The 23,008-nt window shown below is 51.2% G+C and overlaps 7 protein-coding genes across 8 annotated transcripts; 4 read left to right on the top strand and 3 right to left on the bottom strand.

Moving 5' to 3' along the window:
- Positions 1-487: 487 nt before the first annotated feature.
- Positions 488-3,580, bottom strand: AAFC00_001656 (uncharacterized protein; the record flags this gene model as incomplete). Its single annotated transcript, XM_069340866.1, has 3 exons — positions 488-2,478; positions 2,533-3,100; positions 3,161-3,580. 3 exons carry the CDS (start codon positions 3,578-3,580, stop codon positions 488-490), a joined length of 2,979 nt encoding a protein of 992 aa, XP_069204385.1.
- A 3,897-nt stretch (positions 3,581-7,477) lies between these two features.
- AAFC00_001655 (uncharacterized protein) lies at positions 7,478-9,316 on the top strand (the record flags this gene model as incomplete). Of its 2 annotated transcripts, none has more annotated exons than XM_069340864.1 (3): positions 7,478-7,725; positions 7,819-7,883; positions 7,962-9,316. In XM_069340864.1, the coding sequence occupies 3 exons, from the start codon at positions 7,478-7,480 to the stop codon at positions 9,314-9,316; spliced, it is 1,668 nt and encodes a 555-aa protein (XP_069204383.1). The 2 variants fall into 2 exon arrangements, with proteins under 2 accessions (XP_069204383.1, XP_069204384.1); XM_069340865.1 differs by having other exon boundaries at positions 7,505-7,725.
- Positions 9,317-12,346: 3,030 nt separating this feature from the next.
- On the top strand, positions 12,347-13,143 carry AAFC00_001654 (uncharacterized protein; the record flags this gene model as incomplete). The annotated part of the gene is made up of 3 exons (XM_069340862.1): positions 12,347-12,491; positions 12,629-12,922; positions 12,986-13,143. 3 exons carry the CDS (start codon positions 12,347-12,349, stop codon positions 13,141-13,143), a joined length of 597 nt encoding a protein of 198 aa, XP_069204382.1.
- A 914-nt stretch (positions 13,144-14,057) lies between these two features.
- AAFC00_001653 (uncharacterized protein) lies at positions 14,058-16,035 on the top strand (the record flags this gene model as incomplete). The annotated part of the gene is made up of 3 exons (XM_069340861.1): positions 14,058-14,338; positions 14,392-15,861; positions 15,915-16,035. 3 exons carry the CDS (start codon positions 14,058-14,060, stop codon positions 16,033-16,035), a joined length of 1,872 nt encoding a protein of 623 aa, XP_069204381.1.
- Positions 16,036-16,370: 335 nt separating this feature from the next.
- On the top strand, positions 16,371-18,926 carry AAFC00_001652 (uncharacterized protein; the record flags this gene model as incomplete). Its single annotated transcript, XM_069340860.1, has 2 exons — positions 16,371-18,578; positions 18,642-18,926. 2 exons carry the CDS (start codon positions 16,371-16,373, stop codon positions 18,924-18,926), a joined length of 2,493 nt encoding a protein of 830 aa, XP_069204380.1.
- A 916-nt stretch (positions 18,927-19,842) lies between these two features.
- On the bottom strand, positions 19,843-21,150 carry AAFC00_001651 (uncharacterized protein; the record flags this gene model as incomplete). The annotated part of the gene is made up of 2 exons (XM_069347708.1): positions 19,843-20,369; positions 20,460-21,150. 2 exons carry the CDS (start codon positions 21,148-21,150, stop codon positions 19,843-19,845), a joined length of 1,218 nt encoding a protein of 405 aa, XP_069204379.1.
- Positions 21,151-21,305: 155 nt separating this feature from the next.
- Positions 21,306-22,360, bottom strand: AAFC00_001650 (uncharacterized protein; the record flags this gene model as incomplete). Its single annotated transcript, XM_069347707.1, has 2 exons — positions 21,306-21,690; positions 21,744-22,360. 2 exons carry the CDS (start codon positions 22,358-22,360, stop codon positions 21,306-21,308), a joined length of 1,002 nt encoding a protein of 333 aa, XP_069204378.1.
- Positions 22,361-23,008: the final 648 nt, after the last annotated feature.

Here is a 23,008-nt window from a genome sequence, read left to right as displayed (position 1 = left end):
TCGGTTTCGGGTCCAGCAGACCTTATCAATCGAGTCGAGGCCGAATGCGTTTTCTTAGCAACTACAGACGTTCCCGTTGTGCGCAACGGGTTTGTTGGAGGTACAGTATATTCTTGTGTAGCGGACACGACTTTTGGCCACGCCATTGAATTTGTGCTATGGGCATTAGGTGCAACGGCCTGGGAGATGACAGGATATGAAAATTGAATGAACCCCTGGGTCATCAAGACGTTGGAATTCGATAGGATAGGAAATGAGAACTGACGTCGGTATGGCCCTAATAGACACAAGGCCTTATGACGAGTTCACATCCCTTGTGCAAAGAGACAACTATTGACAGGATGACCACATGATTACAGGAATACCAACGATTATCTGACTTTCGTCATCCAAATCGCGATCTTGTCTGCCGTGCCAGGCAAGTGACCTATGCCTGTGTACTTCTCTTGCCACGAGCAAAGGTACACTGTGAAGACGTTTTGTGTGTTTAGTGCTGATGCTTCTTGGTCACTATGCTCCAGCTAGTCCATTCGGTGAAAACGCTCGCCTGAATGTGTGATTTCGGCTCCGTATACCACTCCTTTTGAAGCTCCGTGTACATGTCGGCAATCTTGGCATAATTTTCGACGTCTTTGCTGACCAAGATCTTTGCGAGGAACAAGGACGAGCGACTACAAGCATTGCTGTGAAGCTTGGACGCATTAGAGCGTATTTCTCCGAAAACTGCTTCCAGCAAGTCCAATGCCTCGGCATCGTCGTCGGGCTCCGGAAATGCCTTGCTCTTATTACAGGCACCGAAGTACTGTTGTAGCAAATTGAATGCTTTCTCGGAAAGCTGTTTACTGGTAGTTGTCTTGACCAGAGTGATCATTGGGAGAATAAGGCTCAGAGTCAAGACATTTGTATGTTCTTGCTTTGTGAAGATCAAGAGTAGATCAAGAACCCTGTTCTTGAAGTTGACAATGTTCTCTTTCGCGTCGCGGTTGTCCTTCTTCTTGTTAGAGTTCTTCTTGCGCTCCTTGAATATGGTTGTGAGATGGCCGTCTAGGGCCATCATTTGCTCATCGTCCATGTCCGAATCGTCGTCCGAGTCAGCTTCCTTAGGTTCAGCACCGGCTTTAGATGTCCTAAGTGCTTCGGCAAGCTTCATTTCGAACTCAGCTTCTTCATCTCCCCCTGCTTGCTCCTCTTCGGAAGAGTCATCTGTATCTTCTTCCTCATCCTCGTCCGAGCCACCCTCGTCAACCTCGACATCACTGGCGTCTTCACCGTCTATGATTTCAACGTCCGAGTCTTCTTCGCCTTCTATGTCCGAAGACCCTGCAAGTTCCTCGGCATCATCATCGTTGTCGAATAGCTCCTGCTGTCCAGCGAGGCTCTCCTTCTTCTCAAGGATATCCAACATGGACTGCAGACCGTCCTCGTTCATCTGTGGCGCAAACGCACCGAAGACCTGCTGAGCCAGCTTCCTGTACACTGCGGATGGTTTTGAGATGAAACTCAAAAGAATTTCTATCAGCATGACTGATGCATCTGTATTGTTCTGCCATGACTGGTAAGCAATCTCCAGATCTTCGAGGACCCCAATGACGTCGGCCTCGCCATTGTATGCCTGTATGACTGAAAGCGCGAAAAGTGCTTTGAAGGCACGTAAGGCAGGCTTCACCTTATCCTTGTTCTTCTTGTCTAAGCGACTTAATTCGTCAAGTATGGCATGCGACCTTTCTACGACGTCGATAACTTGCTTATCCGCTTTTGTGCGGAGGCCGGAGCTGGAGGTGCTATCGGCCGCACAGACCTTCGAAGCTATGTTTTCGGGGACTTTGAAATCCTTGTCCCGTCGAGTAGACATGGTGTGATTGAGCCCGGATATTAGTCGAGCTCTAAATATCTCTCGCGTGGCTTCGGAGATTGGTACGGGATCTTTAGAATCACCATAGCCAAACTTGACCATCAGTGAGAGGGCAAGTGAGCTGACGGGCAGACCTTTGATGGTCTCCACGCTTTCCTCTGCCACTGTGGTTCTGACCAAGGTCAAGAGCATATCAGCAAGTATGCGTCGCCTGTTGTTTGCTAGCTGTTGGTCATCTGTGCCTGGATTTTCGATCAAGCTTTGCAGCACATCTAGGCAACGCCCCTGCGTTTCGCTCTTGACGCGCTTGAGTAATTCTTCTACCGTCTTGGTCTTAGTCATCTTGTCGAAATCAATGGCACCTTTGGACGAAAGCAAAGCCTCGAGGAAATATGGAACAGCCTCGTGTTCAGCTTTAGCGCGTGCAACCGCTTGCAGAAGAGGACCCTTCGCAGCTTCATGAAGATAGCGATCGGCTTCTGCCCGCTGATTCATGATGCAGCGCATCACGTTTGGACTGAAGACGATGCCCAGTAGTTCACATGGAGCAGTCATGATTCCTAGAGTGACTACTTGGAGGCCAAGAGCCTTTCGTTCAGTGCTAGCAGAGGACGAAAAAAGTCCGTCTGAACTGTGTTAGCAGGTATGATACCGTATAAAGAAAGTATGGGGAATCTCACTGTCAACCGCCTCTACCCAAAACTTGTCGACGTCCTCGTGTCCCTTCTCTCCAGCCCTACGTTCGTAAAGCTTATTGAGCACAACCTGCCATGCGAATGATGGAGTTGTTTGTGCAGCACCGGTGTTCTTCGTATTGCCGGACTCATCTTCAGCAGGACTGCTGTTGTTCCGAAGAACTTTCGCAACGACAGATCTCTCTTTGCCGTTCAGAGGATCGTTATGGTGCCAGACACCCTTGGGCAAGTCGATAGCGGGGAACAAGGCAGTAGCCGTGAGCCAGGTCGCAAGACCTTCAGGAGTCTTGAGCAATTTGTGCTGGTGAAGCTTCGCCAACACTGTGTTAGCATATTGGATATCGAATCCCTTGATCGAGGCCAACGTGGATAATGACTCGAAAAGTGTCATTCCACACTCTCTGCGCAACCATAGCGTCTCCGATGCCAATTGGCAAATGTAGTCAAGCACCTTCTCCCATTGACCGAGAGGGACGTCTTCCTGAAAGAGGAGCTGACTCTGAATGAGTGATTTAAAGCCGAAGCATCGTCCGAGAAGATAATCTCGTCTTTCCTGAACATGTCATGTTAGCTCAGTCGTACAGGCAACATTAGTTCCATAGATAACGCGTACCTGACTATTGCTTCTGACATCCGGAGTCGCAATAGTGACGATCCTATTAATGAGGGATGAAAGGGTCAAATTCAAGCCATCAGTAGACGTGGGCGTTGCATGTTTCGGGGTGAGTCTCAAGACTTCGGTCAGCGCCACCGAAAATCCCGAACGCGCCGCTTTGCGACTACTACAGAGACCCTTGATGAGTCTTGTCAATGCCTTGTCGAGCTTTACGGCATCGGCATCGGTGAGAGTACGTATCAGCTCCGCAGCAGCTTTTATTCTGGTCGACTTCACGTCGTCTGCTAGATCATTGAACAAGGAAGCAAGCTTGGCGTCGGTCTCTGAATACTCGAGGCGGCGCTTTCTCGAGGGATGGACAGTATCTGCCGACCTGTCCTCGACTACGTTGGCTTCTCTGCGTCGTTTCCCGGCCATTCTATACAGATTTTCCACACCCGAAATTGGCGATTGTGTGATATATTATGGATACGTGGAGCGCAAATTATAAAAAAGTTCGATTTCGAAGTTTGTCTCAGGTTTGGCGCTACGGTTAGCCAAGCTTAGCCCCGAGGACCCTGAGATTGCCCGTGAAACAGGCATGCTGCACACTGTATTATTGCAATGCTTTACATAGAGCCTCTCCACAACTTCATGAACATCTGTTCACAGCACAAGGCTTCATGCTTAAGTATAAATCCATCGGCATCTATGCCGAAAAAAGTCGACGTCTCCGCAAAAAAGGACCCACAACCATCGTCAGTGGTTCTGATGTGCACTCATGCTTCCACCCCTGCAGCTTGCAGCTTCTTACTTTGTATGGTAGGAATCATATGCAAGCCATTCCCAAAGATGACGCCGGGAAGACGTCCCGCCCACCTGGAAAAGGTCAGTCGTTGAGCTGTCCGAAGGACAAGGTTGGAGTGTATCTGTCTTGCTTTGAAGATCATGTACGAAGGCTCCACGATGGGCTACGGAGTGTTCTACAGTAGCATATCATCGCCGGCAAGGCGGATCCTTGTTGATTTTGTGGTCCAGCCAAGGACTGATGATGTGATAGCTCTGTCTTTCTATTACCAGGTAAGGAAAGTACGAAAGCAAGACTTGCATCGATTGCGCGCAGTAACCTACAGTACGGTGCAATCCCTGATTCGAAGCATAATTGATTTGGAAAGCAAGATACCTGTACAGCGTAAAGATAAGAGAGCGACGTTAACCTGTGCTTACGATCTCAGCCGAGTGTTGGTCGGTCTGGCTGGGACCTGGATGGGTGATCATCAGCGAGATTGTAAAGCGTTGAGCATGTATCCTGCGGACCATACGAAGGAACATCATGTATGTCGTTTGCGTCTAGAGCGGCGAGACAGATACAGACGTTGATACTCAGATATGCACAGTAACTACCGAAGGCAGATATTGGATAGACGGTATAATTATGTGGTTGTCAATGTTCGTGTAAAAGGAACAATTTTCTTTATATGACCGTTATACAGCTGGACATTTATTATGAACAGCTACGGACAGAGTTCGCTGTTAGCAAACGGTTTGTCAATGGACTGCGGGACGTTATTTTTGCAACGCCCCTTGTCAGACCCACATGCGCGATGCTGTGGATGCAAGGCGAAGAAACGCGAGGTCTAGAGGTATTGGCGTGGAAAAAAGACAAGCCAGGTATAGACGCCGAACGCTGACAAGACTGCCGCCTGCGCAAGGCCTGCGCAAGAAAACGAAACCTTCGCGGGCCGGAAGTGGATGTTTCGAAAGCTGTGCAGAGCATGGGTCGTGTTGAATCGTATAGCAAAGGTAAGCCGAGATGGATAATTTCCAGGTGCAAGACGAAAGTTCCCATTGCATATCCTTCAGGACGAAAAATCATATGCATACAGTGCAAGAACGCTTGAGAAGTTTTTTCCGAACATGGAAATTGTCAAGACTGGATAAAGGCGTATGTACAAGTGAATGCAAGGTGCATTCTGATACATCAACCCTGACTACTTCTACCGCGTTTGAGAAGCTACCCTAGCTCTGTCGACTTTGAGACGAGCGCGCGTCCACCCCGGTTACTTCGCTACCAGATTTTGTCAGATGGTGAGCAGACCGAGTCTGACAAGGGCAGTCGTCGACACTGGCGGCAGGATCAGATCATCAATCTAAGTTCAAAGGTGGTCGGCGCACTGTCATTGGCTGGGAGGACCGAAAGCCTAGAGCAGAATAGGTTGCGTTACTATGGTGGCATGGGCTCACCACTACGAGGATAAGAAGAAGGAGCCGTTAAGCTCCAAGCACAATTGCGCAGCAAGGCCGCCAATGATAGTGAATCCAGGACCGCATAGCAACTACCAGACGAATGAGTGTTTGGATGGACGTGCAAGCGTGATAATGATGATCTTCCAAGAGCGAACCTCGAGGCCGATTCAAGGCAGAATGAGTGACGTCGGGATTGCGAGGGATCACAGAATTGGCGGAGAATCTGCGATTGCAGAGAGACGACTCGGCTGTCGGACGTTCGCAAAGCCACGCGACGAGAAGCACGTAAGGGCTCGAGGAACGGACACTGAGTGGGCTGCTCTGCGTTGCTCTCGAGACGTTAGTCTGTAAACTGGCCGTGCGGGCTGGGAGATGCCCGGTTTCACCCAAAAAGAGAGGGGACCCTCAGATACGGAAGCTTGAGGATCGTCTAGCCGCATTCATGATTAGCAAACTAGAGAACACGCCTGCTCATATTGGATCAGTTCCTTGCGGAGCATTAGTGCACGGTTTCGTATATGACGACAAAAATTGCTTTCTTATGTACAAGGTGTGGGCTCCATGTACAGTAACCAAGCACAGTACTCGTGCTGTCACTCCAGATGTCGTTTGTTGATCCTTTTGTCGATTTAATCTGGAAAGTGGAGGGATAAGAGGTAAATCATTGCAGATTGCTCTTATTTCCAGCTTCCACATAGACTTTATGGAGTGGGCACCGGTCAAGGTTGTGGAAGAAGCGCAGAATCTCGCACATTGCGAAGATTGGCTTTCCGAAGAAGGATGCGTGTCTTTCGGGTGGCACGAGTGCTTGGGATAGGCCGGTCAGCGAAGCCTGTGGTCTGTGAGACGCGCCGCAACGAGTCGAGTCGAGTCGGGTCCAACTGCACTGAGCGCGAAGCAAGGGCGTCGTGGAGTTACTCTGTACCTTAATGAAGGTACTTTGGCTAATCAGCCGAGCAACGGAGACAATAATGATCGTTTGTGCAGGTTGTCCCTGGCATAGCATAGCTTCTCACCTAGCTGAACGGTGGCACGGTTGACTGCAACCACGGCAACTTTCCCCTCTGGTGGAATAATGCAATGCCAAGCCTGATCGTGGAATCGGGGAGGAGAGCTTGCGTTGCGTTGCGTTGCGTTACGTTCCTACATGCAGCCAACATGCACGGCGTACCTGAGGATAAAAAGTGGATATGTGGACTTGTGGACTCTACTTGGAATCCCACAAGGCCGTGGTAGTGCGTAAGGTACAGCTGGCTAGCAAGGACCGTATCGACGATACGCCTCTCTGGCTGACTTGCCGAATGCTGTGCAAGATCACCTGGAGGGGTAGCGGCAAACAAGCGAGTATGGCATATGATTTGTCCAACGGGAACATCATAAGCATTTGTCGTGCATCGAGCTAGCGATGTAGGGCTTGTCTGCCGTGTGACAGTTTAACGTGTGGAGCGGCGTGCCTTTCAAGCTCAGGCCAGCCAGACCAAGGCAGGAAGAAGCGTTGGCATGGAGATTTCGCCTGAGCCGACGACCTCTTTATCTAGAGAGCTTCCTGCAGTTCTGGCATTTCTTCTCTCCTCAGAGAAGGGCAGTAGCCTATAACGACGACGACCATCGACGACGAAGAGACGAAGCAGAAGAAGGAAGACGACCGAGGTTCCCATCGTACTTTCCGTGTCGAAGACCAATTGGGTTTGGCAGCAGCTTTCCCACTCGACTCCAGCCAGCCAGCGTTGCGCCTTCATCAGTCCCAGCTTTGCCCTCTATACCAGCGACCAAGTTCTAGAGCTTCTGTTTGCCCCCCTCGTCGTCCTAGAAATCAGATTACTGTTTCTTGTTAAAATCTAAAAATCTGCCACTACTGCTATTGTACTATTGCAACATCACCACGTCAAACATCATCATCATCATCGTCAATCTCGACTGTCTTTGCAGCTTAATCGGATCTATCGAAATTGGAATCCATTCTGTATCAGCATCGCACGCACGCACGCACGCAGCAGCTGTCCGACCAAGCTTCACACCTGGACATTCCAGAGAAAATTACCAACGTATCTTATCGAGCCGGAACCATTGCGCACTCAATCATCAATGATGGAATTCTCTTCTCCGTTGGCAGCCATGCACCCACCACCATGCCCTCCGTGGGGCAATCGTCGCGATCTTCCAGCTTCGAGATCAATGTACGGGTCCCAGACCTTCAGCAGCAACAGCTTCAACTTCAAAGAGTTGAGCATGAGGAAAAGCTCGTCGGATTACTTCACTCTGAAGCCAGCACGTGGTTGCTCTCCCACGTCAAGCTTGGCAGCCGACTTGTCATCAAACTTCCACATCGACCAGAGGTATGCAGCATTCCACAACACCCAATCTCCGTCACATGCCGACGGGTATTGAGTATCGAGTATGGAATGACACGAATGCTCACAATCCATTAGCCCGCAGTTTCCCACCCCTAGACGCTCCCTGTTCAGCGCGAGCTTCATGTTGCCATGTGACACAGGTCGGTCTACTGTTACTGTTATTAACACCACAAGTGTGGTGTGCTCTCGGCTGCAAAGCTAATGCGGTAATTTCAAAGATGACCTAATCACGCCTCCCGTCGACTTTGAAGGCACGACGACGCCTCCGATCCCTTCGTCCTCTCCGTGCAACGACCTGATGATGGACATCTCACCGCTACCACATAAGCAGGCTTGCTTTGCGAACAATGTCGCCATCAACGTCACACTACCATCCCCCTCACCCGAACCCACCCCCGAAGAAGACGACGAGGACGATTCCTTCTCTTACTCTGTGTCGAGACCTTCGCTGGCCAGTCGCTCGGGTGCAGAGTCATTGTCCGTTCCCCTTGAGCGTAGATTTGCTCGTAGACCTGGACTGGTCAGACACAAGGGGTACTCGACCACATCCGTCCCTCAAAAAGCATCCAGCAGCGATTCCCAACTTCCCACATTTCGTTTCGGTGGCCCGTCAGCCTCCACAACAAGCTTGGACGAGTGCTTCGAGTCCCCGATTGCGGACCGGAAACCCGTCCCGATGAACCTGCCCGTCGGCCCGCCGTCGAGGCGCACGTCTCTCGCCTGCCGCAACGTCGGCTCACCGCTCAACTCACACGTCAAGAAGATCGCCCCGGTGCGCCTTCCGCCGAGGAAGCAGGTCCGCCGTTCTCTGAGCATGTTCCAACACCCAGACGATGTGATGAAGGACCACAGTGAAGAGTACCAGCCCGCTACAAGTAACTCTCCTCTGGCAATGGATGTCAATGAGGAGTACAAACACATGCTCCCCCATTTCATCCCGGATGACGAGCCAGACAGCCTGCCTCGCATCCAACAAGACACCCTTCTCAACATTCTCAATGGCAACTACAACACATACTATGACCAGATCTACATTGTCGACTGCCGCTTCGAGTACGAATACAACGGAGGCCACATCGATGGCGCTCTCAACTTCAATGACAAGGAAGCATTGGCCGGCAAGTTGTTCGAGGCCGAGCCTTCTTCCAAGACTTTGCTTGTCTTTCACTGTGAATATTCTGAGCTCCGCGCCCCTCGCATGGCCAAGTTTGTGCGCAACCGCGACCGAGCTGTCAATGACTTCCAATATCCCAAGCTTACCTACCCCGAGATGTACATCCTTGACGGTGGCTATAGCAAGTTCTTTGCCAACCACAGAACCAAGTGCTTTCCCCAGAACTACGTCGAGATGCAGGACAAGAACCACGAGCAAGAGTGCGAGAAAGGCCTGGGAATGCTCAAGCAGAACAGAGCAAAGCTCAGCCGCGCACAGACCTTTGCTTTCGGACAACAGTCCTGTCATATGGAAGACAGCCCCACTGCTAGTGGACGCATGCAAACCATACTCGACAGCCCCGACTACAATAACTCGCCTTTGGGCCAGACCCACTTTCGCCGACAACTCTCTTACTAATTTCATTAATTTCTTTTGTTTTCTCTACTGCACTTTTCAGCAAGGCGTTCCGGACTTTCCCATTCGAGTGGAGCTTTCATTGGTCCCACTCCCTCCAAGCATCTTCCTATGTCTGGCGTTCTCGATGAGCCGCCGCATCAACCTCCCTTATATTTTACATCACGGCGCAAATTGATACAAACGACGGCAATGTGCGGCGTTCGGCTGGCTGCAAGAAAAAGCCACTGGGTTTTCTTTTGTTGAGCGATTATACCCTTCTCCGGGCTTGAGGTAGTCCTCGCCCTGCTTGCTTTTGCTGCTCCTTCAATCGGGGCTACCCTCTGGGCAAAATATTCTGGCGGGTTGTACAACAATCACGCTTTGCATAGCAGACAAGGCATGGCTCAAGGATGGCGGAAATGCCTGCCTTGCCGCCTATGTCAATTTCCTCTCTCGCATGCGTTCACCGCGCAGAGACGACCATGATCGAATCGATCAAGCCGATCAGCCTTCGGCAAGAATACCAATTTCATTGAGTTACAACAGCCATACTTTTCTTGTGTTAGCGGATACTTCTATTCACAACCCACTCGCGCTTTCAGGTGCGCTTTTCATCCTCGCCGACCAGAAGTCGAGCTCTTTTTCTGTATTATCAGCGTTGCCGCGGCTTGATCGGTCCTTCGATGGGCTCGTGTTTGCCTTTTTCCCCAATATTACAATATTCCATAGAGACAATCTCCTCCAAAGCAGAGGAAGATCATAGAACTCTTCTAACAGCATTTTTATTTCTACTCGAATGTGTCACTGTGAACAAAGGAATTGTCTTCATTATCAGTTGACTTGTAATTCAACCTGCGACTGATGGCTTCATTTCTCGCCATGACTTGATGTATCAACTTATGATATGTCATTGTCGAGACGTAGGTCACGACTGTAGTCTGTTGTTTCCTTCACGGATGAACGCATCTCACAACCTCGATGGGAATCAGACTCTGGCTAAGGTAACATCGACATCATGTCAAGGCACAGCAAAGACAGCGGGCCAGACGACCTGACTGGCAACGCCGAACGTCATCATTATCATGTCAAGAAGCAGCAGCTGCCAGAACACGAGTCTGAAGTCATCACAACCTTGATCGGACCAGGAAAGAAGCCATTAACACTACCTCACGCAACAATATGCTCAATATCAAAAGTCTTCCTCGGCGCCGTTCAAGAAGTCACCCGCAATAGCAACACCCAAAACGTCACGGTCTACTTACCCCTGATCAACGCCCTCGATTTCCAAGACTACATCTCCTGGTCAACTACACTACAATTGCGTGAACAACACCAGGGCCGATTCAAAGACTTGATAAGGCTTTTCAATCTCGGATGGGAGATGGGAGATGCACGACTACAGAACGCTTGTGTGGACGACATGATGCAGACGAGCGAGCGATACGAAACCATTCCCGTAAAAGCGATGCTGGCTGATCTGATTCCTGAGACGCAGATGATGAGGCTGGTCGGAGACTTGTCTCTTGCTTTTTATCAGCCTGATGCGTTTGAGATGCGTGGAGATCGCATCCCGTTGGACTTTTTGGGTGGGTTGTGTAGGGGGTTGCTGGAGGTCGTGAGAGGAAGGGAGGACGGGGATGGTGGAGAGAAGGTGTTGCCGAGGTTTGAGGATCCTTGTGAGTATCATGTTCACGACGAGCTCTGTCTTCGAAAGACCTGTCGAGGACTGACTAAGGGAGGTTGTGGAGTTGGGGGGGTGCGTTGCAGCATGAACGGGGTCCACTCCATGGAGGCGGCCAAAGAACCATCGCAAGCTCTACCTCTGTCGACACTGTGATGACAGCTTAACGTCAGTCTGTGTCAGCTAGGCGTACTGTGAACTTTTGCCTACGACAAGGGGACCTTCGGATTGTCTGACCGAGACATTCCTATGAGCAGAATCCAAAAGCCAAAGCTCGAGGATATTCGTTCTGAAACTTTACAACGCATGGTTTAATCGCCGTAGTTAAATGCACACCGACAGTCACACTATACTTGCGGTCATGTACTCTCCGAGACTGTTCCACTTTCTCTGCATGCGGACGACAAAGATGTGGTGAGACATTCGGTGACAGCTCGAAACACCAGCTCGGTAAATCGAATTGATGGAGTTTAACAGTGACTACACCTATGTGAGAAAGTATCGTAGCAAGCCATAGGCTCTGCAGAGGTCACGTCGTGACAGGATGAGCAAGGTACAACAGAACACATTGATATGCCATCAGCATAAGACACATGCACTCCTTTTCATGATGAAACATAAAGAGTGTTTAAACTAATGTACCACTACCACGCACCGAGGAAAAAAAAGTCTTTCAGGGGAGCGACAGCCCGTGTCTTTGGTCCATGCAGAGGCTTGAGACGATTTTTCATCTTGCAATTAGGATCGCTGCTGTCCCTTGGGAGACGTCTCGCGCCGCACAATTGCTAAGATAGCTAAGATAGCTACGTTTTATTAAGGTATGCTGTACTCCATCCGCCGAATTCGCCGGCTCGAGTAAATACTTCGGATTCTTTTTTCTAGCTCCCGTGGCTGACTCGAAAATGGGCCTGTCCGTTTATGCATCGTCCGCAACACTTTAATCGACGATATGCCATGGTTCATCCCGCTGCTCTATTAGTCACAAACTGAGGGAAAGAAATGCATCAGATGTGTATCATTACACACCTTTTACGGGGACTTGCCTTGGGAGCTCACTTGTAACACATCGGTGATTGATGGAGTTAAGAAGATGGAAGTTGCCGTCATCGGTGGAGATAAGATTTCCATCCCGGCGCTCGTCATTGGCTGCGGCAGGTACCGCGGAGATTCGGATCCGAGTTCGGATTTTATCTGATCTGAAGTCATGACCCTCAGTCAGCTTTCTTTCCAACATCTTCTTCCTCGATACACATACCTATCACAGCAATTCCGACCGCATCACGCAGAACTAGTTGCCTAATCATCCCATCCAATCCATCACTCATCACACAATCCGAGTCAGCTCATACAACAAGAACAAGCCGCACAATATGTTCAGAAGAGTCATCGCCACCGCACCAGCGCAAGCCGGAAGAGCTCTCGTAACGTCGGTTCGCCCTGGATTTACATCATCCATCAGAGCTGCAGCACCCGCAATATCACAGGTTGCCAGCAAGCGAAGCTACCACGAGAAAGATATGTCCTTTCCCTCCCTTGGCGTCAATGGCCCGGCCTGGCACATGTTGTTTTAAGACATGACATCTGTGCTGCCAGCCAGAGTGTTGTCGCCACATCTTTTCTTTCTGAGGACGTAAAGCTGACCTTCTTAGCACTGCTCGACCACTACAACAAGCCTCGCAACGTCGGCAGCATGGCCAAGAACGACACTGATGTCGGCACTGGTCTCGTCGGCGCACCCGCATGTGGAGATGTCATGAAGCTTCAGATCCGCGTTGACCCCAACGACAACACCATCTCCGATGTCAAGTTCAAGACTTTCGGTTGCGGCTCGGCCATCGCGTCATCATCTTACTTGACTGAACTTGTTCGAGGCATGACCCTTGAACAGGCTGCCAGAATCAAGAACACCGAGATTGCAAAAGAGCTCTGTCTTCCTCCTGTCAAGCGTATGTGGAAAACTACTTGTTAATGTCATTTTCGCGGGTTGACACTAACCCGTTCTTTTGCAGTCCATTGCTCCATGCTTGCTGAGGATGCCATCAAGTCCGCAATCTCCAACTACTACACTAAGAACCCCAAGGCCAAGGTCACTGACCTCGGCGGCACCGGTGCCTCGATGCCCAAGATCGAGGTTGAGACAGTTACCGCCTCCGCCGCTACCGCCTAAAGCAGTCGAACAAAGAGATTGCGTATGATTCTTTGATTAATTAGCGAATTTCCGACGGCGCAAGGGTTGGCTTTTTTCTTTGTGTGGAGGTACATGATTCCCAAAACAGCACAGATTTTTCCTTCGTTGGAGATCAGGATCAGGATGTTTCGAGTTTGGCACACGCTTTTGGCGTTGTTGATTCTTCGCAGGAGATGATGATCATTCACAGTGTATCATATTACTCAAATCTCATCATGATTCACAAATGTGACGGTACTCCAGCCATGCCTACGTATTCTATCACTGATTTGACCCGAGACGATCGAACAGCCTACTCGATGCATCTCTCATCAAAACAAGGATAGGAAAGCCACAGTGAAGTGTGCGATAACACATGCCGTTCAAGATGCTGGCAAACATGTCTTGCAAGCTCCATAGCCGCGGAGCTGAAATACAGCTAGTCGCCACATATATGGTATATATACTTCAACGAAAAGACAACGACTGCAGAGAAGTCGGAGAAGCAGCCTAGGCATATGATTGATGACTATCAGTGGTCATTCCTGATCAGTAAAAGTGCCTACATCACGAGGATATCCATACCGAACGGCATGCTCAGGGAGGCGAAAGATGCGAAAGTGTTGGAGTCTGGCCGGCAGGTGGCGTGCCAAGAGCGAGATGGATTAGATAAAATAATAAGGTACATAGACGTAGATGAGCAATCAAACACGCTTTCCAGGCAGTCGCGTCTGGCACGCGTCCGAACCCCTCCACCAAGATTTCCCAGTCTGGTAAAACAGCGTCTATAACATTCGACATTCGCCTCCCCTTTCTTCACACTGTCTAAATTGTATCAAGAGTTTTCCTCTCCCTGTCAATTTGAGCCTCGTCGTTCAGACTGACACTACAGAAGAACAAATTGTGCCGAAAAGATGGCAAACGACGCTTTTTCAGCCATCACCCATGGCTGCTTACGCCGCGTCTTCGCAGGCGAGGATGTCATCGACCCCATCGTCCAGTGTGTGCAGATTAAACCGATGCAGGCGACTGCGACCGGACAAGAGAGATACAGAGTCGTGTTCAACGACACGGTCAACTTCATCCAGAGCATGATCGCACAGCAGGTGAACTGGGTCGTGCAAGAGGGCAAGCTCAAGAAGGGATCTCTATGTCGACTGAAGCAGTTCCAGGCCAACTCTGTCAAGGACAAGCCGTGAGTGTTGTGCTTTTGACTGCCGAAATGAGCGTTTCTGACTCCATCAACAGCATCCTAGTCATTCTAGACATCGAGGTGCTAGAGGAGTACGGCGAGAGCGAGAAGCTCGGCCAGCCACAAGCACTGGAGGTTGTCAAGGCAGACACAGGATCCCCCGCTGCTCCTCACCAGCAGCAGCCAGCAGGCATTTCTGGCAGTAACTTTTATGGCAACAAGCCTGCACAGCAACCACAGCAGCAAGCGCCGCAGCGAAACCTGCCGTCACGATCCAACGGAGCCGGTGGCGGTGGTTCGCACGCCAACATCTACCCGATCGAAGCGCTCTCGCCCTACGCACACAAGTGGACGATCAAGGCAAGAGTGACAAGCAAGGGCGAAATCAAGACATGGCACAACAAGAACGGCGAAGGCAAGCTCTTCAGCGTCAACTTGCTCGACGAGAGTGGTGAGATCCGCGCCACTGGCTTCAACGACGCCGTGGACTCGTGGTATGACGTGCTGCAAGAAGGGTCCGTCTACTACGTCTCGTCGCCTTGCAGAATCCAGCCCGCCAAGAAGCAGTTCTCCAACGTCAACAACGACTACGAGATGACATTCGAGCGTGACACTCATATTGAAAAGGCCGAGGACAGCGAGGGTGTGCCGCAGGTCAAGTACAACTTCACCACTCTGTCAGACTTGCAGACGATAGACAAGGACACGACGATCGACACGATTGGCATTCTCCAACAGACGGGCGAGGTGTCTGAGATTATCGGCAAGAGCAGTGCAAAACCATACAACAAGCGAGAGCTCACCCTCGTCGACAACACAGGCTACAGCGTGCGTCTGACGGTGTGGGGCAAGACGGCACAAACATTCGATGTGCCTCTGGAGAGCGTGGTGGCGTTCAAGGGCGTCAAGGTGTCGGATTTCGGTGGAAGGAGCCTGTCGCTCCTGTCGTCGGGTACGATGAATGTGAACCCAGACATTGACGAGTCACACAAGCTCAAGGGCTGGTACGAGGCACAGGGACGCAACGACAATTTCCAGTCACACGCGCAGACGATGGGCAGCACGAGCGGAGCCAGCGGACGCAACGATCAATACAAGAGCATCGCACAGATCAAGGACGAGAACCTGGGCATGAGCGAACAGGCCGAGTACTTCAGCGTCAAGGGCACCATCATCTACGTCAAGCAGGACAACTTCTGCTACCCGGCTTGTCTGTCCGAGGGCTGCAACAAGAAGGTGGTGGAGACGGAGCCTGGCGAGTGGCGTTGTGAAAAGTGCGACAAGACGCATGATCGTCCAGACTACAGATACATCATGAGCGTCAATGTCAGCGACCACACGGGGCAGATGTGGCTGAGCTGCTTCGACGAGGTGGGCAGGATCATCATGGGCATGCCGGCCAACGATGTCATGCAGATGAGGGAGGAGGACGAGAGAGCAGCGACGGAGGCTTTTGCAGAGGCCAACTGCAAGACGCTGCTGTTCAGATGCAGAGCCAAGATGGACACGTTCCAGGACCAGCAGAGGTATGTGTGGAATGATGGAGACGAGTGAGCATGGTGCTGACAAGCAACGACAGGGTGCGATATCAAGTGTCTTCGGCGGCGCCTCTGAACTACGCCAACGAGGCCAAGAAGCTGGCGGAGCTGATCCAGCAGTACACGTTGTCGGACAACAGCGACAGCTTGTTTGTGAACTGAGGGTGTCCCTCGTGTGACTTTGTATATCAAGCACGGTAAAGTGTTCTAGTCTGCAAACATCATGCACGCCATGTTATTGTATCCAAGGTACCATCTGTGTATGTTGATTGCCCGTGTTATATGGATCATATACGTCATCTGGCAAAAAGACGCGACTGCCCCGCGATGTGCGACTCACCGCCCCCTCCGCAGATGCAACTTTCTTTCTTTCTTGATTGACTGACTGATTGATTGAATGATTGTCAGTATCCAATCAAGTGTGCATCTGTATATCCTGTCTGTCTTTACCTTTGACTCTCCTTTCCATCCTCAGACTTCCCCCAACGACGAGAAGAATGGCCACGACGGACTGTCCTCACCTGGCCACGGCGTCCCTGGCCCCGCCCAAGGCCACACAATCAGTATACCGCGAAGACTGCACCCTCTGCTTCGACAGCATCGACTCGCCACACGGCCTGGATGTGTGTCTGCACTGCTTCAACGGAGGCTGTTGCGAACCAGCCCGCCACCACGCACGAGACCACGCCGACGCCGCCCACCACCCTCTCGCTCTGAACATCCGCCGCACACGCAAGCGCAAGCTCAGAGACACGGAACCGCCAGCCAAGATCAGCAAGCTCGCCATCACCGCCGAGACCGACGAGGACAGATACGATACTCGGACCCGGGTCAGGTGCTACGAGTGCGCGTCGGACCATGTCGCTGTTGAAGACGAGGGGCTGCGCGCTGTCGTCGATGGAGTGCTCAAGGCCAACACATTCGCAAGGCAAGAGGAGGTCAAGGCGTGGGAGCAGGAGATGATCCCCTGTGAGCACGCGCTCTGTCTCGAGCAGGAGGCGCCACGTCAGATAGACAGCGGAGAGCTGGGTCACTGCAGCATGTGCGACCTGCGGGAGAATCTCTGGCTGTGCTTGACTTGCGGCAATCTGGGTTGCGGAAGGAAGCAGTTCGGCAGCGACGTCGGCGGCAATTCACACGGCGTCTCCCACACAGACTCTACCGGTCACCCTGTCGCCGTCAAGCTGGGCAGTCTGACCGCGGATGGAAACGCCGACATCTACTGCTACGCCTGCAATGACGAGAAGACGGATCCCGAGCTGGTCGCCCATCTCGCCCACTGGGGCATCGATATCGCCGCAAGGCAAAAGACGGAGAAGAGTCTGACCGAGATGAACATCGAACAGAACCTCAGGTGGGAGTTCAACATGACTACGCAGGACGGCAGGGAACTCAAGCCCATGTTTGGCCCGGGCCTGACTGGACTCAAGAATCTGGGCAACAGCTGCTACCTCAACAGTGTCATGCAGAGTCTGTTCTCGTTCCCTGACTTCGCTTCGAGATACTACCGTCCCTCGGAGAAATTGCCCTTCACTCAAACTCCTGCCGAAGACCTCGAGATTCAGTTGCGCAAGGTGGCGGACGGTCTGCTTTCGGGCCGCTACGCGAAGCCAGACTCGGACGTCGTGCCTGCAGGAGACGACTACTCAGAGCACCAGACTTATCAGAAGGGAATAGCCCCTGCCATGCTGAAGCATCTCGTGGGCAGAGGACACTCGGAGTTTTCCACCATGCGCCAGCAGGACGCCTTTGAGTTTCTTCTGCATATCCTCAAACTAATCTCGCGTTCGCAAAACGCAGCCAAGGCTCAATACTCGAACATCACCGATCCCGTCGATTCTCTGCGATTTGTCATGGAGCAGAAACTCCAGTGCCTGAACTGCAAGAAAGTCCGCTACCGCCAAGACGAAATGGAAAACATCTCTGTCGCCGTGCCCGTCAAGAGGATCCAGAAGGACACCGAAATGGAAAACACGACACCAGACCCGACCGGAAACGATACCAAGCCCGCAGCGGAGCCGGGACCCGTCCAATTCGAGCCTGTAACGCTGAAGCAATGTCTCGACGAGTTCACAGCCGCAGAAGTCGTCGAGCTGGAATGTTCGTCTTGCGGCAAGTCGGGATTCACAAAACAATCACTATTCAAATCCTTCCCCTCGGTCCTAGCGATCAACGCCCGCCGATTCGAGCTGGTGAACTGGGTGCCGACGAAGCAAGACGTGCCCGTCATCGTGGACGAAGGCTCGCTGGACTTTGAGAGCTATCGCAGCCCCGGCCGCCAAGCAGACGAGGAAGAACTGCCCGGAGATGATGCCAGCGCGCCAACAGCTGCAGCCTGGGTGCCCAACGAAGGCGCCCTGAGCATGCTAGAAGCCATGGGATTTCCCCGCGTGAGGTGTGAAAAAGCGCTTCACGCCACAGGGAACCAAGACCCCGAGGCGGCCACGGGCTGGCTGTTCGAGCACATGGAAGACGCGGACATCGACGATCCCGTCGACTTCAACGCTTCTTCTTCATCGTCGGGCGCAGCATCAGGAGGCGAAGAAGTAGTCACAGAGGACAAACTAGAAATGTTATCCGCAATGGGCTTTTCCGTGCCTCAGGGCCGACAGGCGCTCAAAGAGACCGGAGGCGACGTCGAGAGAGCAGTCGATTGGTTGTTCAATCACCCCGAAGCCGAAGGTGATTTCGGAGGTAGTGACAACGTGAGTCTTCTCTATTTCTTTCCATCTTCTGCACAGTTGAAACAAGCTAACAACGAAACCCAGGCGACCCAACTCCCATCAGCGCAAGAACCGGAACCCCAAAAGGAAGACACCCGCCCAGCCAAATTCTCCCTGCAGGCAATCGTCTGCCACAAGGGCGCCTCGATCCACGCAGGACATTACGTCGCATTCGTACGCAAAGAGCAGGCCAACAAGACCACGGATGACAGCAAGGGAGCAGAGGCAAAGGGAGAATGGATCCTGTTCAACGACGAGAAAGTCGCACTCGGAGGGGACGCGGTCGAGATGAGTCGGTTCGCGTACGTTTATTTCTTCAAGAAAGACTAGAAATACCAAAAAGCAGACAGAAAGAGCTCTGCTGCATGCATGCATACGCTTGTCAGGGAGAATCATTAAGCGGAGAAATGACATCGGTATCTGGACGACGAGAAAAGAGTAATCATAGATTCTGTTTCCATCTCCCTTCCCAGACTTTGTCCTTGTTTGTGAAGACTCCTACTCTTTCTTTTCTCCTACACTTACAGACCACTGCTGTACCCGCGAAGGATCATATACCTGATGATTCATAAAAGACCGTCCACAAAACCGAGAATCTAAAAGTGAAGGAATCCGAGAACAAAGCGTCCATGTAACCAAGGTAGAAAACGACCAAAGAACACCCTCGTTCGCATCTTTTTTTTCTTCTCTTTTCGTTTCTTGCCCTGAGAAAGTTGGTGTCAAGGGCTAACGGTCCTGTACCACGGTATCGTGATAAACATGGGAATCGTGCGGATCTTGTTATGTACTAGCAGGCTTTTAAAATATACGGGATCTAGTGATTACATATGGGGAAGAAACAATCTACTATTTGTTTCTTTCCTTCTCGAATGTAGTGGGGAAACTCGACTTTTCCCTCAGATACTGAGATGGATGAGGAAAAGGGAAACAGGTACGATTGACTGTTCGATTCGCCCCGCTGATCGAATCGCTGGATTGATGGTCCCTTGTAGGTGCGGATGACTCGGCTTCTTGGTTACTATCGGCCAGGGATCGGCCATTTGCTTCACTTCTCGGAATCGCGTCGTTCACTTGACTTTGATGCTTGAGTTGAGGCAGGCTTTCATGTGTACGTGTATATGTATGTCTAGTGATGATAAGACGATCATTCGTTGTCGTCATTAAAGGAAAGAAAAGAGAAGAGAAGAAAAGAAAGGAGAGAAAAAATGAATGACCACAGCCCTCGACCTCTAACACTGCATAGTCTCTACAGACGCCGATAACCTCTGGCGTTGTTACCATTGCGCAACGAATATCCATCAGCTTCCCCGATCAAAGTATCGTCGGCGCCGTCATGATGACTCTCAAACTCAAACTGCGGCAGGCTAGGTGACGGCGTGCATGGCGTTGTCAGGGTGGGGTCGGCAGCATTTCCAAACGTCACATCCTGACCTGTATTCCTGCTGCGCTCTTGTTGTAGCTGTTCAGGCTTCGTGTGCTTACGTCGCTTCCAGAGATTTTCCATCTCGAACAACTTGCCAAACTTGTGAGGAGAAGATGACGGTGGTACAAGAGGAGGAGAAGTGGCCAGCTCGACTGCGTCTGTGCCTGCCATCATCTGCACTGTCATGTACCCTGCCTTGTCGAGTTTCTCCGTCATGCAGGCTGCGCGCAGCTGCTTTCTTGTCGCTTCGTCTGCACCGTAAGCAATCGCTGCGAGTGCATTGGTCTTCCATGCTGGGATTTGCTGTCTGCGTGTTTCGATGATGGAGAAAGTGGTGAAGATGATGCCGGCTGTACTTGATAGAAAATATGTTCAGTACATGTTCCACGTCGTAGCAAATGAAAATCAATAATGTTTACTAATGGAAAGTAACAACTCACACAGCATGACGACAGCGGGAAGTGTCATGAACGCCCATCTGATGTGGTATTTGGTTGTCCAGTTCATCGCAACGCCTTCAAGAGGGCTCTGTCCAGAATTTTGCAGGACGTTCGTGAGACTGTTCGCCACACTTTCAAAGGCAGCAGTCCAGTTTTGTGACGAGTACAAAGGCTGCAGGTAATCGTGTTCGAACATAGGTCCACCCCATACTAAAGCTCCCTTCTGGCCGAAAGTATTAATGAGAAACGCAATGGAGCTGTCGATGAAGACCTGCGACACATTGTACGTCGTGTCAGGGTGAATCCATGATTGGTTGAACGAAGAGGCGTCAAGCTGAAAGTCATCTCTTTGGGAATACTGCGTCTGATATGCTGAATTCTCATCAAGGCTAACATGACCAGCGGTATCGGTGGGTTCATAGTCGGCGACCACAAGGTATGATTGTTTAATCTTTTTCGACGTCGTGTTCAGCATGACTTCCATAAGCTTGGTTTGAGTGACTGTAGCATTAATTGCTTTTAGACACAATTTCAGACCGCATTCCATCGCAGCAGGCCGACTGTTTTCCCATGTTGAATGATTGTTTGCGTATTCGTCTGCAGCGCGTAGCAGAGTGAACGCGGCGAGCAGAATTTCGGCGTTCTGATAATTTCTCGTCTTTAATGGATCGGCGGTAATGATTGCCTTCATAAGGTGTGCGTGAGGATTAGTCGTGATCCACCCTGTAGGATTACCGATCTCGAGACCAGAAGTCAGAGACCACTCTATTCCCTTTTCTTCTGTATGTGAATCACTTGCGGTTGCAATGCCGAATTCCGGGCTGAAGGGGCTGACAGACTTTGACGTTAGATATTCGACAGATCGTGGCAAGAGCTACATATACCAAGAGTAACGAATATGGGCCAGGTACAACTACCTGTAAGGCAGGAGTATGTGATGAAGGAGGAGTTGTCATTGTTTTGGTACGCATAGAGGCCTTGATAGATGGCGGACTTGACACCAAGGTCGGGCCAGATTGTTACGGACGGTGTGTGCGATACTGTGTATATGCCGGACGTGCTGGGCACATATTCACCTCCACCATCAAAGCGACTCGTGGTATGTATGGAAGCTAGACCGGAGCCATGACCAAGTTGTTTGGTCTCGCCAACAGTTATCATGACAGCTTGGAACATTGGCTCTATGGCGAGGCTGAGGACCGTGACCGCTGCGCCTAGGGAGAGCAGATGACTAGACCTCATAAATAATCTGAACAATCAGCTAGCCAAGGGAGGGGTACGTACTAGCCACGAAGATGGAACAAAAGCAGGAGAGACCCCAAGGGACCCCGGCTAGCACTATCCAAGAGGTCAAAAGTCGATAATTTGGCACTTCTCCTGCTGAACCAATTCCATTTGCCCTGACCCAGAGCAGCGGAGATGGCGAGGAGCATCGAGGTTCTAGCGGCAGTTCCCAGACTGGATACAAGAGTGTTGAGTGACAGATAGAACGTCCAGGTCGAGATTTCCTGACCGTCGTGAATTTTCGACACCACGGCTATGGTGATGAAGCAGGCAGTACTGAGCAATAGGCACGCAATTTCCCAAATCCACCAGGTATCGACGCGACCTACAGACGCGGACGTGGTATGCTTACCACCGGTATCATCTGAGCTCAAGGGTTCGTGATGCTTGGTACCATTGTCACATTGGCTTGACGGCAGGTCACTCACATCCTCGAGTGAAGTCAAGGACAGGTTAAGAGGGGAGTGCTGGCTCAAGAGAGAGCCTGAGGAAGGTTGTCGGGTACATGACTTGGGAAGTGATGCTTTGCCAGATAACAATGTCTCTGAAGGGACACGAAGTAGTTGTTCATGATCACCAACAATCGACGGAGATCTGTCGAGGACTGAAGGTGCCATCGCAGCTAAAACATGAGCAAGCTAAGATACGAAGTCGCAAAGATTGTATGCTGCTCAGCTTGCAGGCTGAAGCCTAGAGCATGTCGGGACAGGTCCCATCTTTTGAACTCTGTAAAGCGAAGTTGCAACGCCATACAATTACTCTTCCTGGACGAAGTGACGGTCCCATCGTTATTTGTTGACCAGAACTGGCATCCGGTCGAGTCGTCCACTGCATGCAGAACATGTAGATGGAGATCTTGTGGCACAACGCCAACATAGGCTCGCTCATTCTGCCCCAATCTTGCACACTCACCCGGTCCATTCCGCTAGGTCCATCATACTGATGGAGGGAAGACATCTCTCTTGGATCGAGACGACTCCACTATCACAGGTACGATTCGTAGGCTAAACGCAAACCCACTGGAGTTCGAGGCCGTACGCGAACAGCGGTGTTCTGATGTTGAACCTCGCTCCGGTTACCCTCCAATTGTGTAGAACGCACAGGGCGCAGCATCAAAGTAGGCTGACCTTGGCATAAAGCGAGCCACGGGCCAGTAAGTCGGCTGTACATGTACGGCTACTTTCAGACAACGTGGCATATCAAGGGGGTGTGTAGAGGCAGCAAAGCAACATGAGTTATTGGTAGATACTGAAGTAAACAAGGCA

Source organism: Neodothiora populina (assembly GCF_041146345.1).
Source record: "Neodothiora populina strain CPC 39397 chromosome Unknown canker_contig_13, whole genome shotgun sequence".
Taxonomy (NCBI): domain Eukaryota; kingdom Fungi; phylum Ascomycota; class Dothideomycetes; order Dothideales; family Dothioraceae; genus Neodothiora; species Neodothiora populina.
Note: the sequence above shows the minus strand (reverse complement) of the source record. Positions and strands in the feature narration are given on the sequence as shown.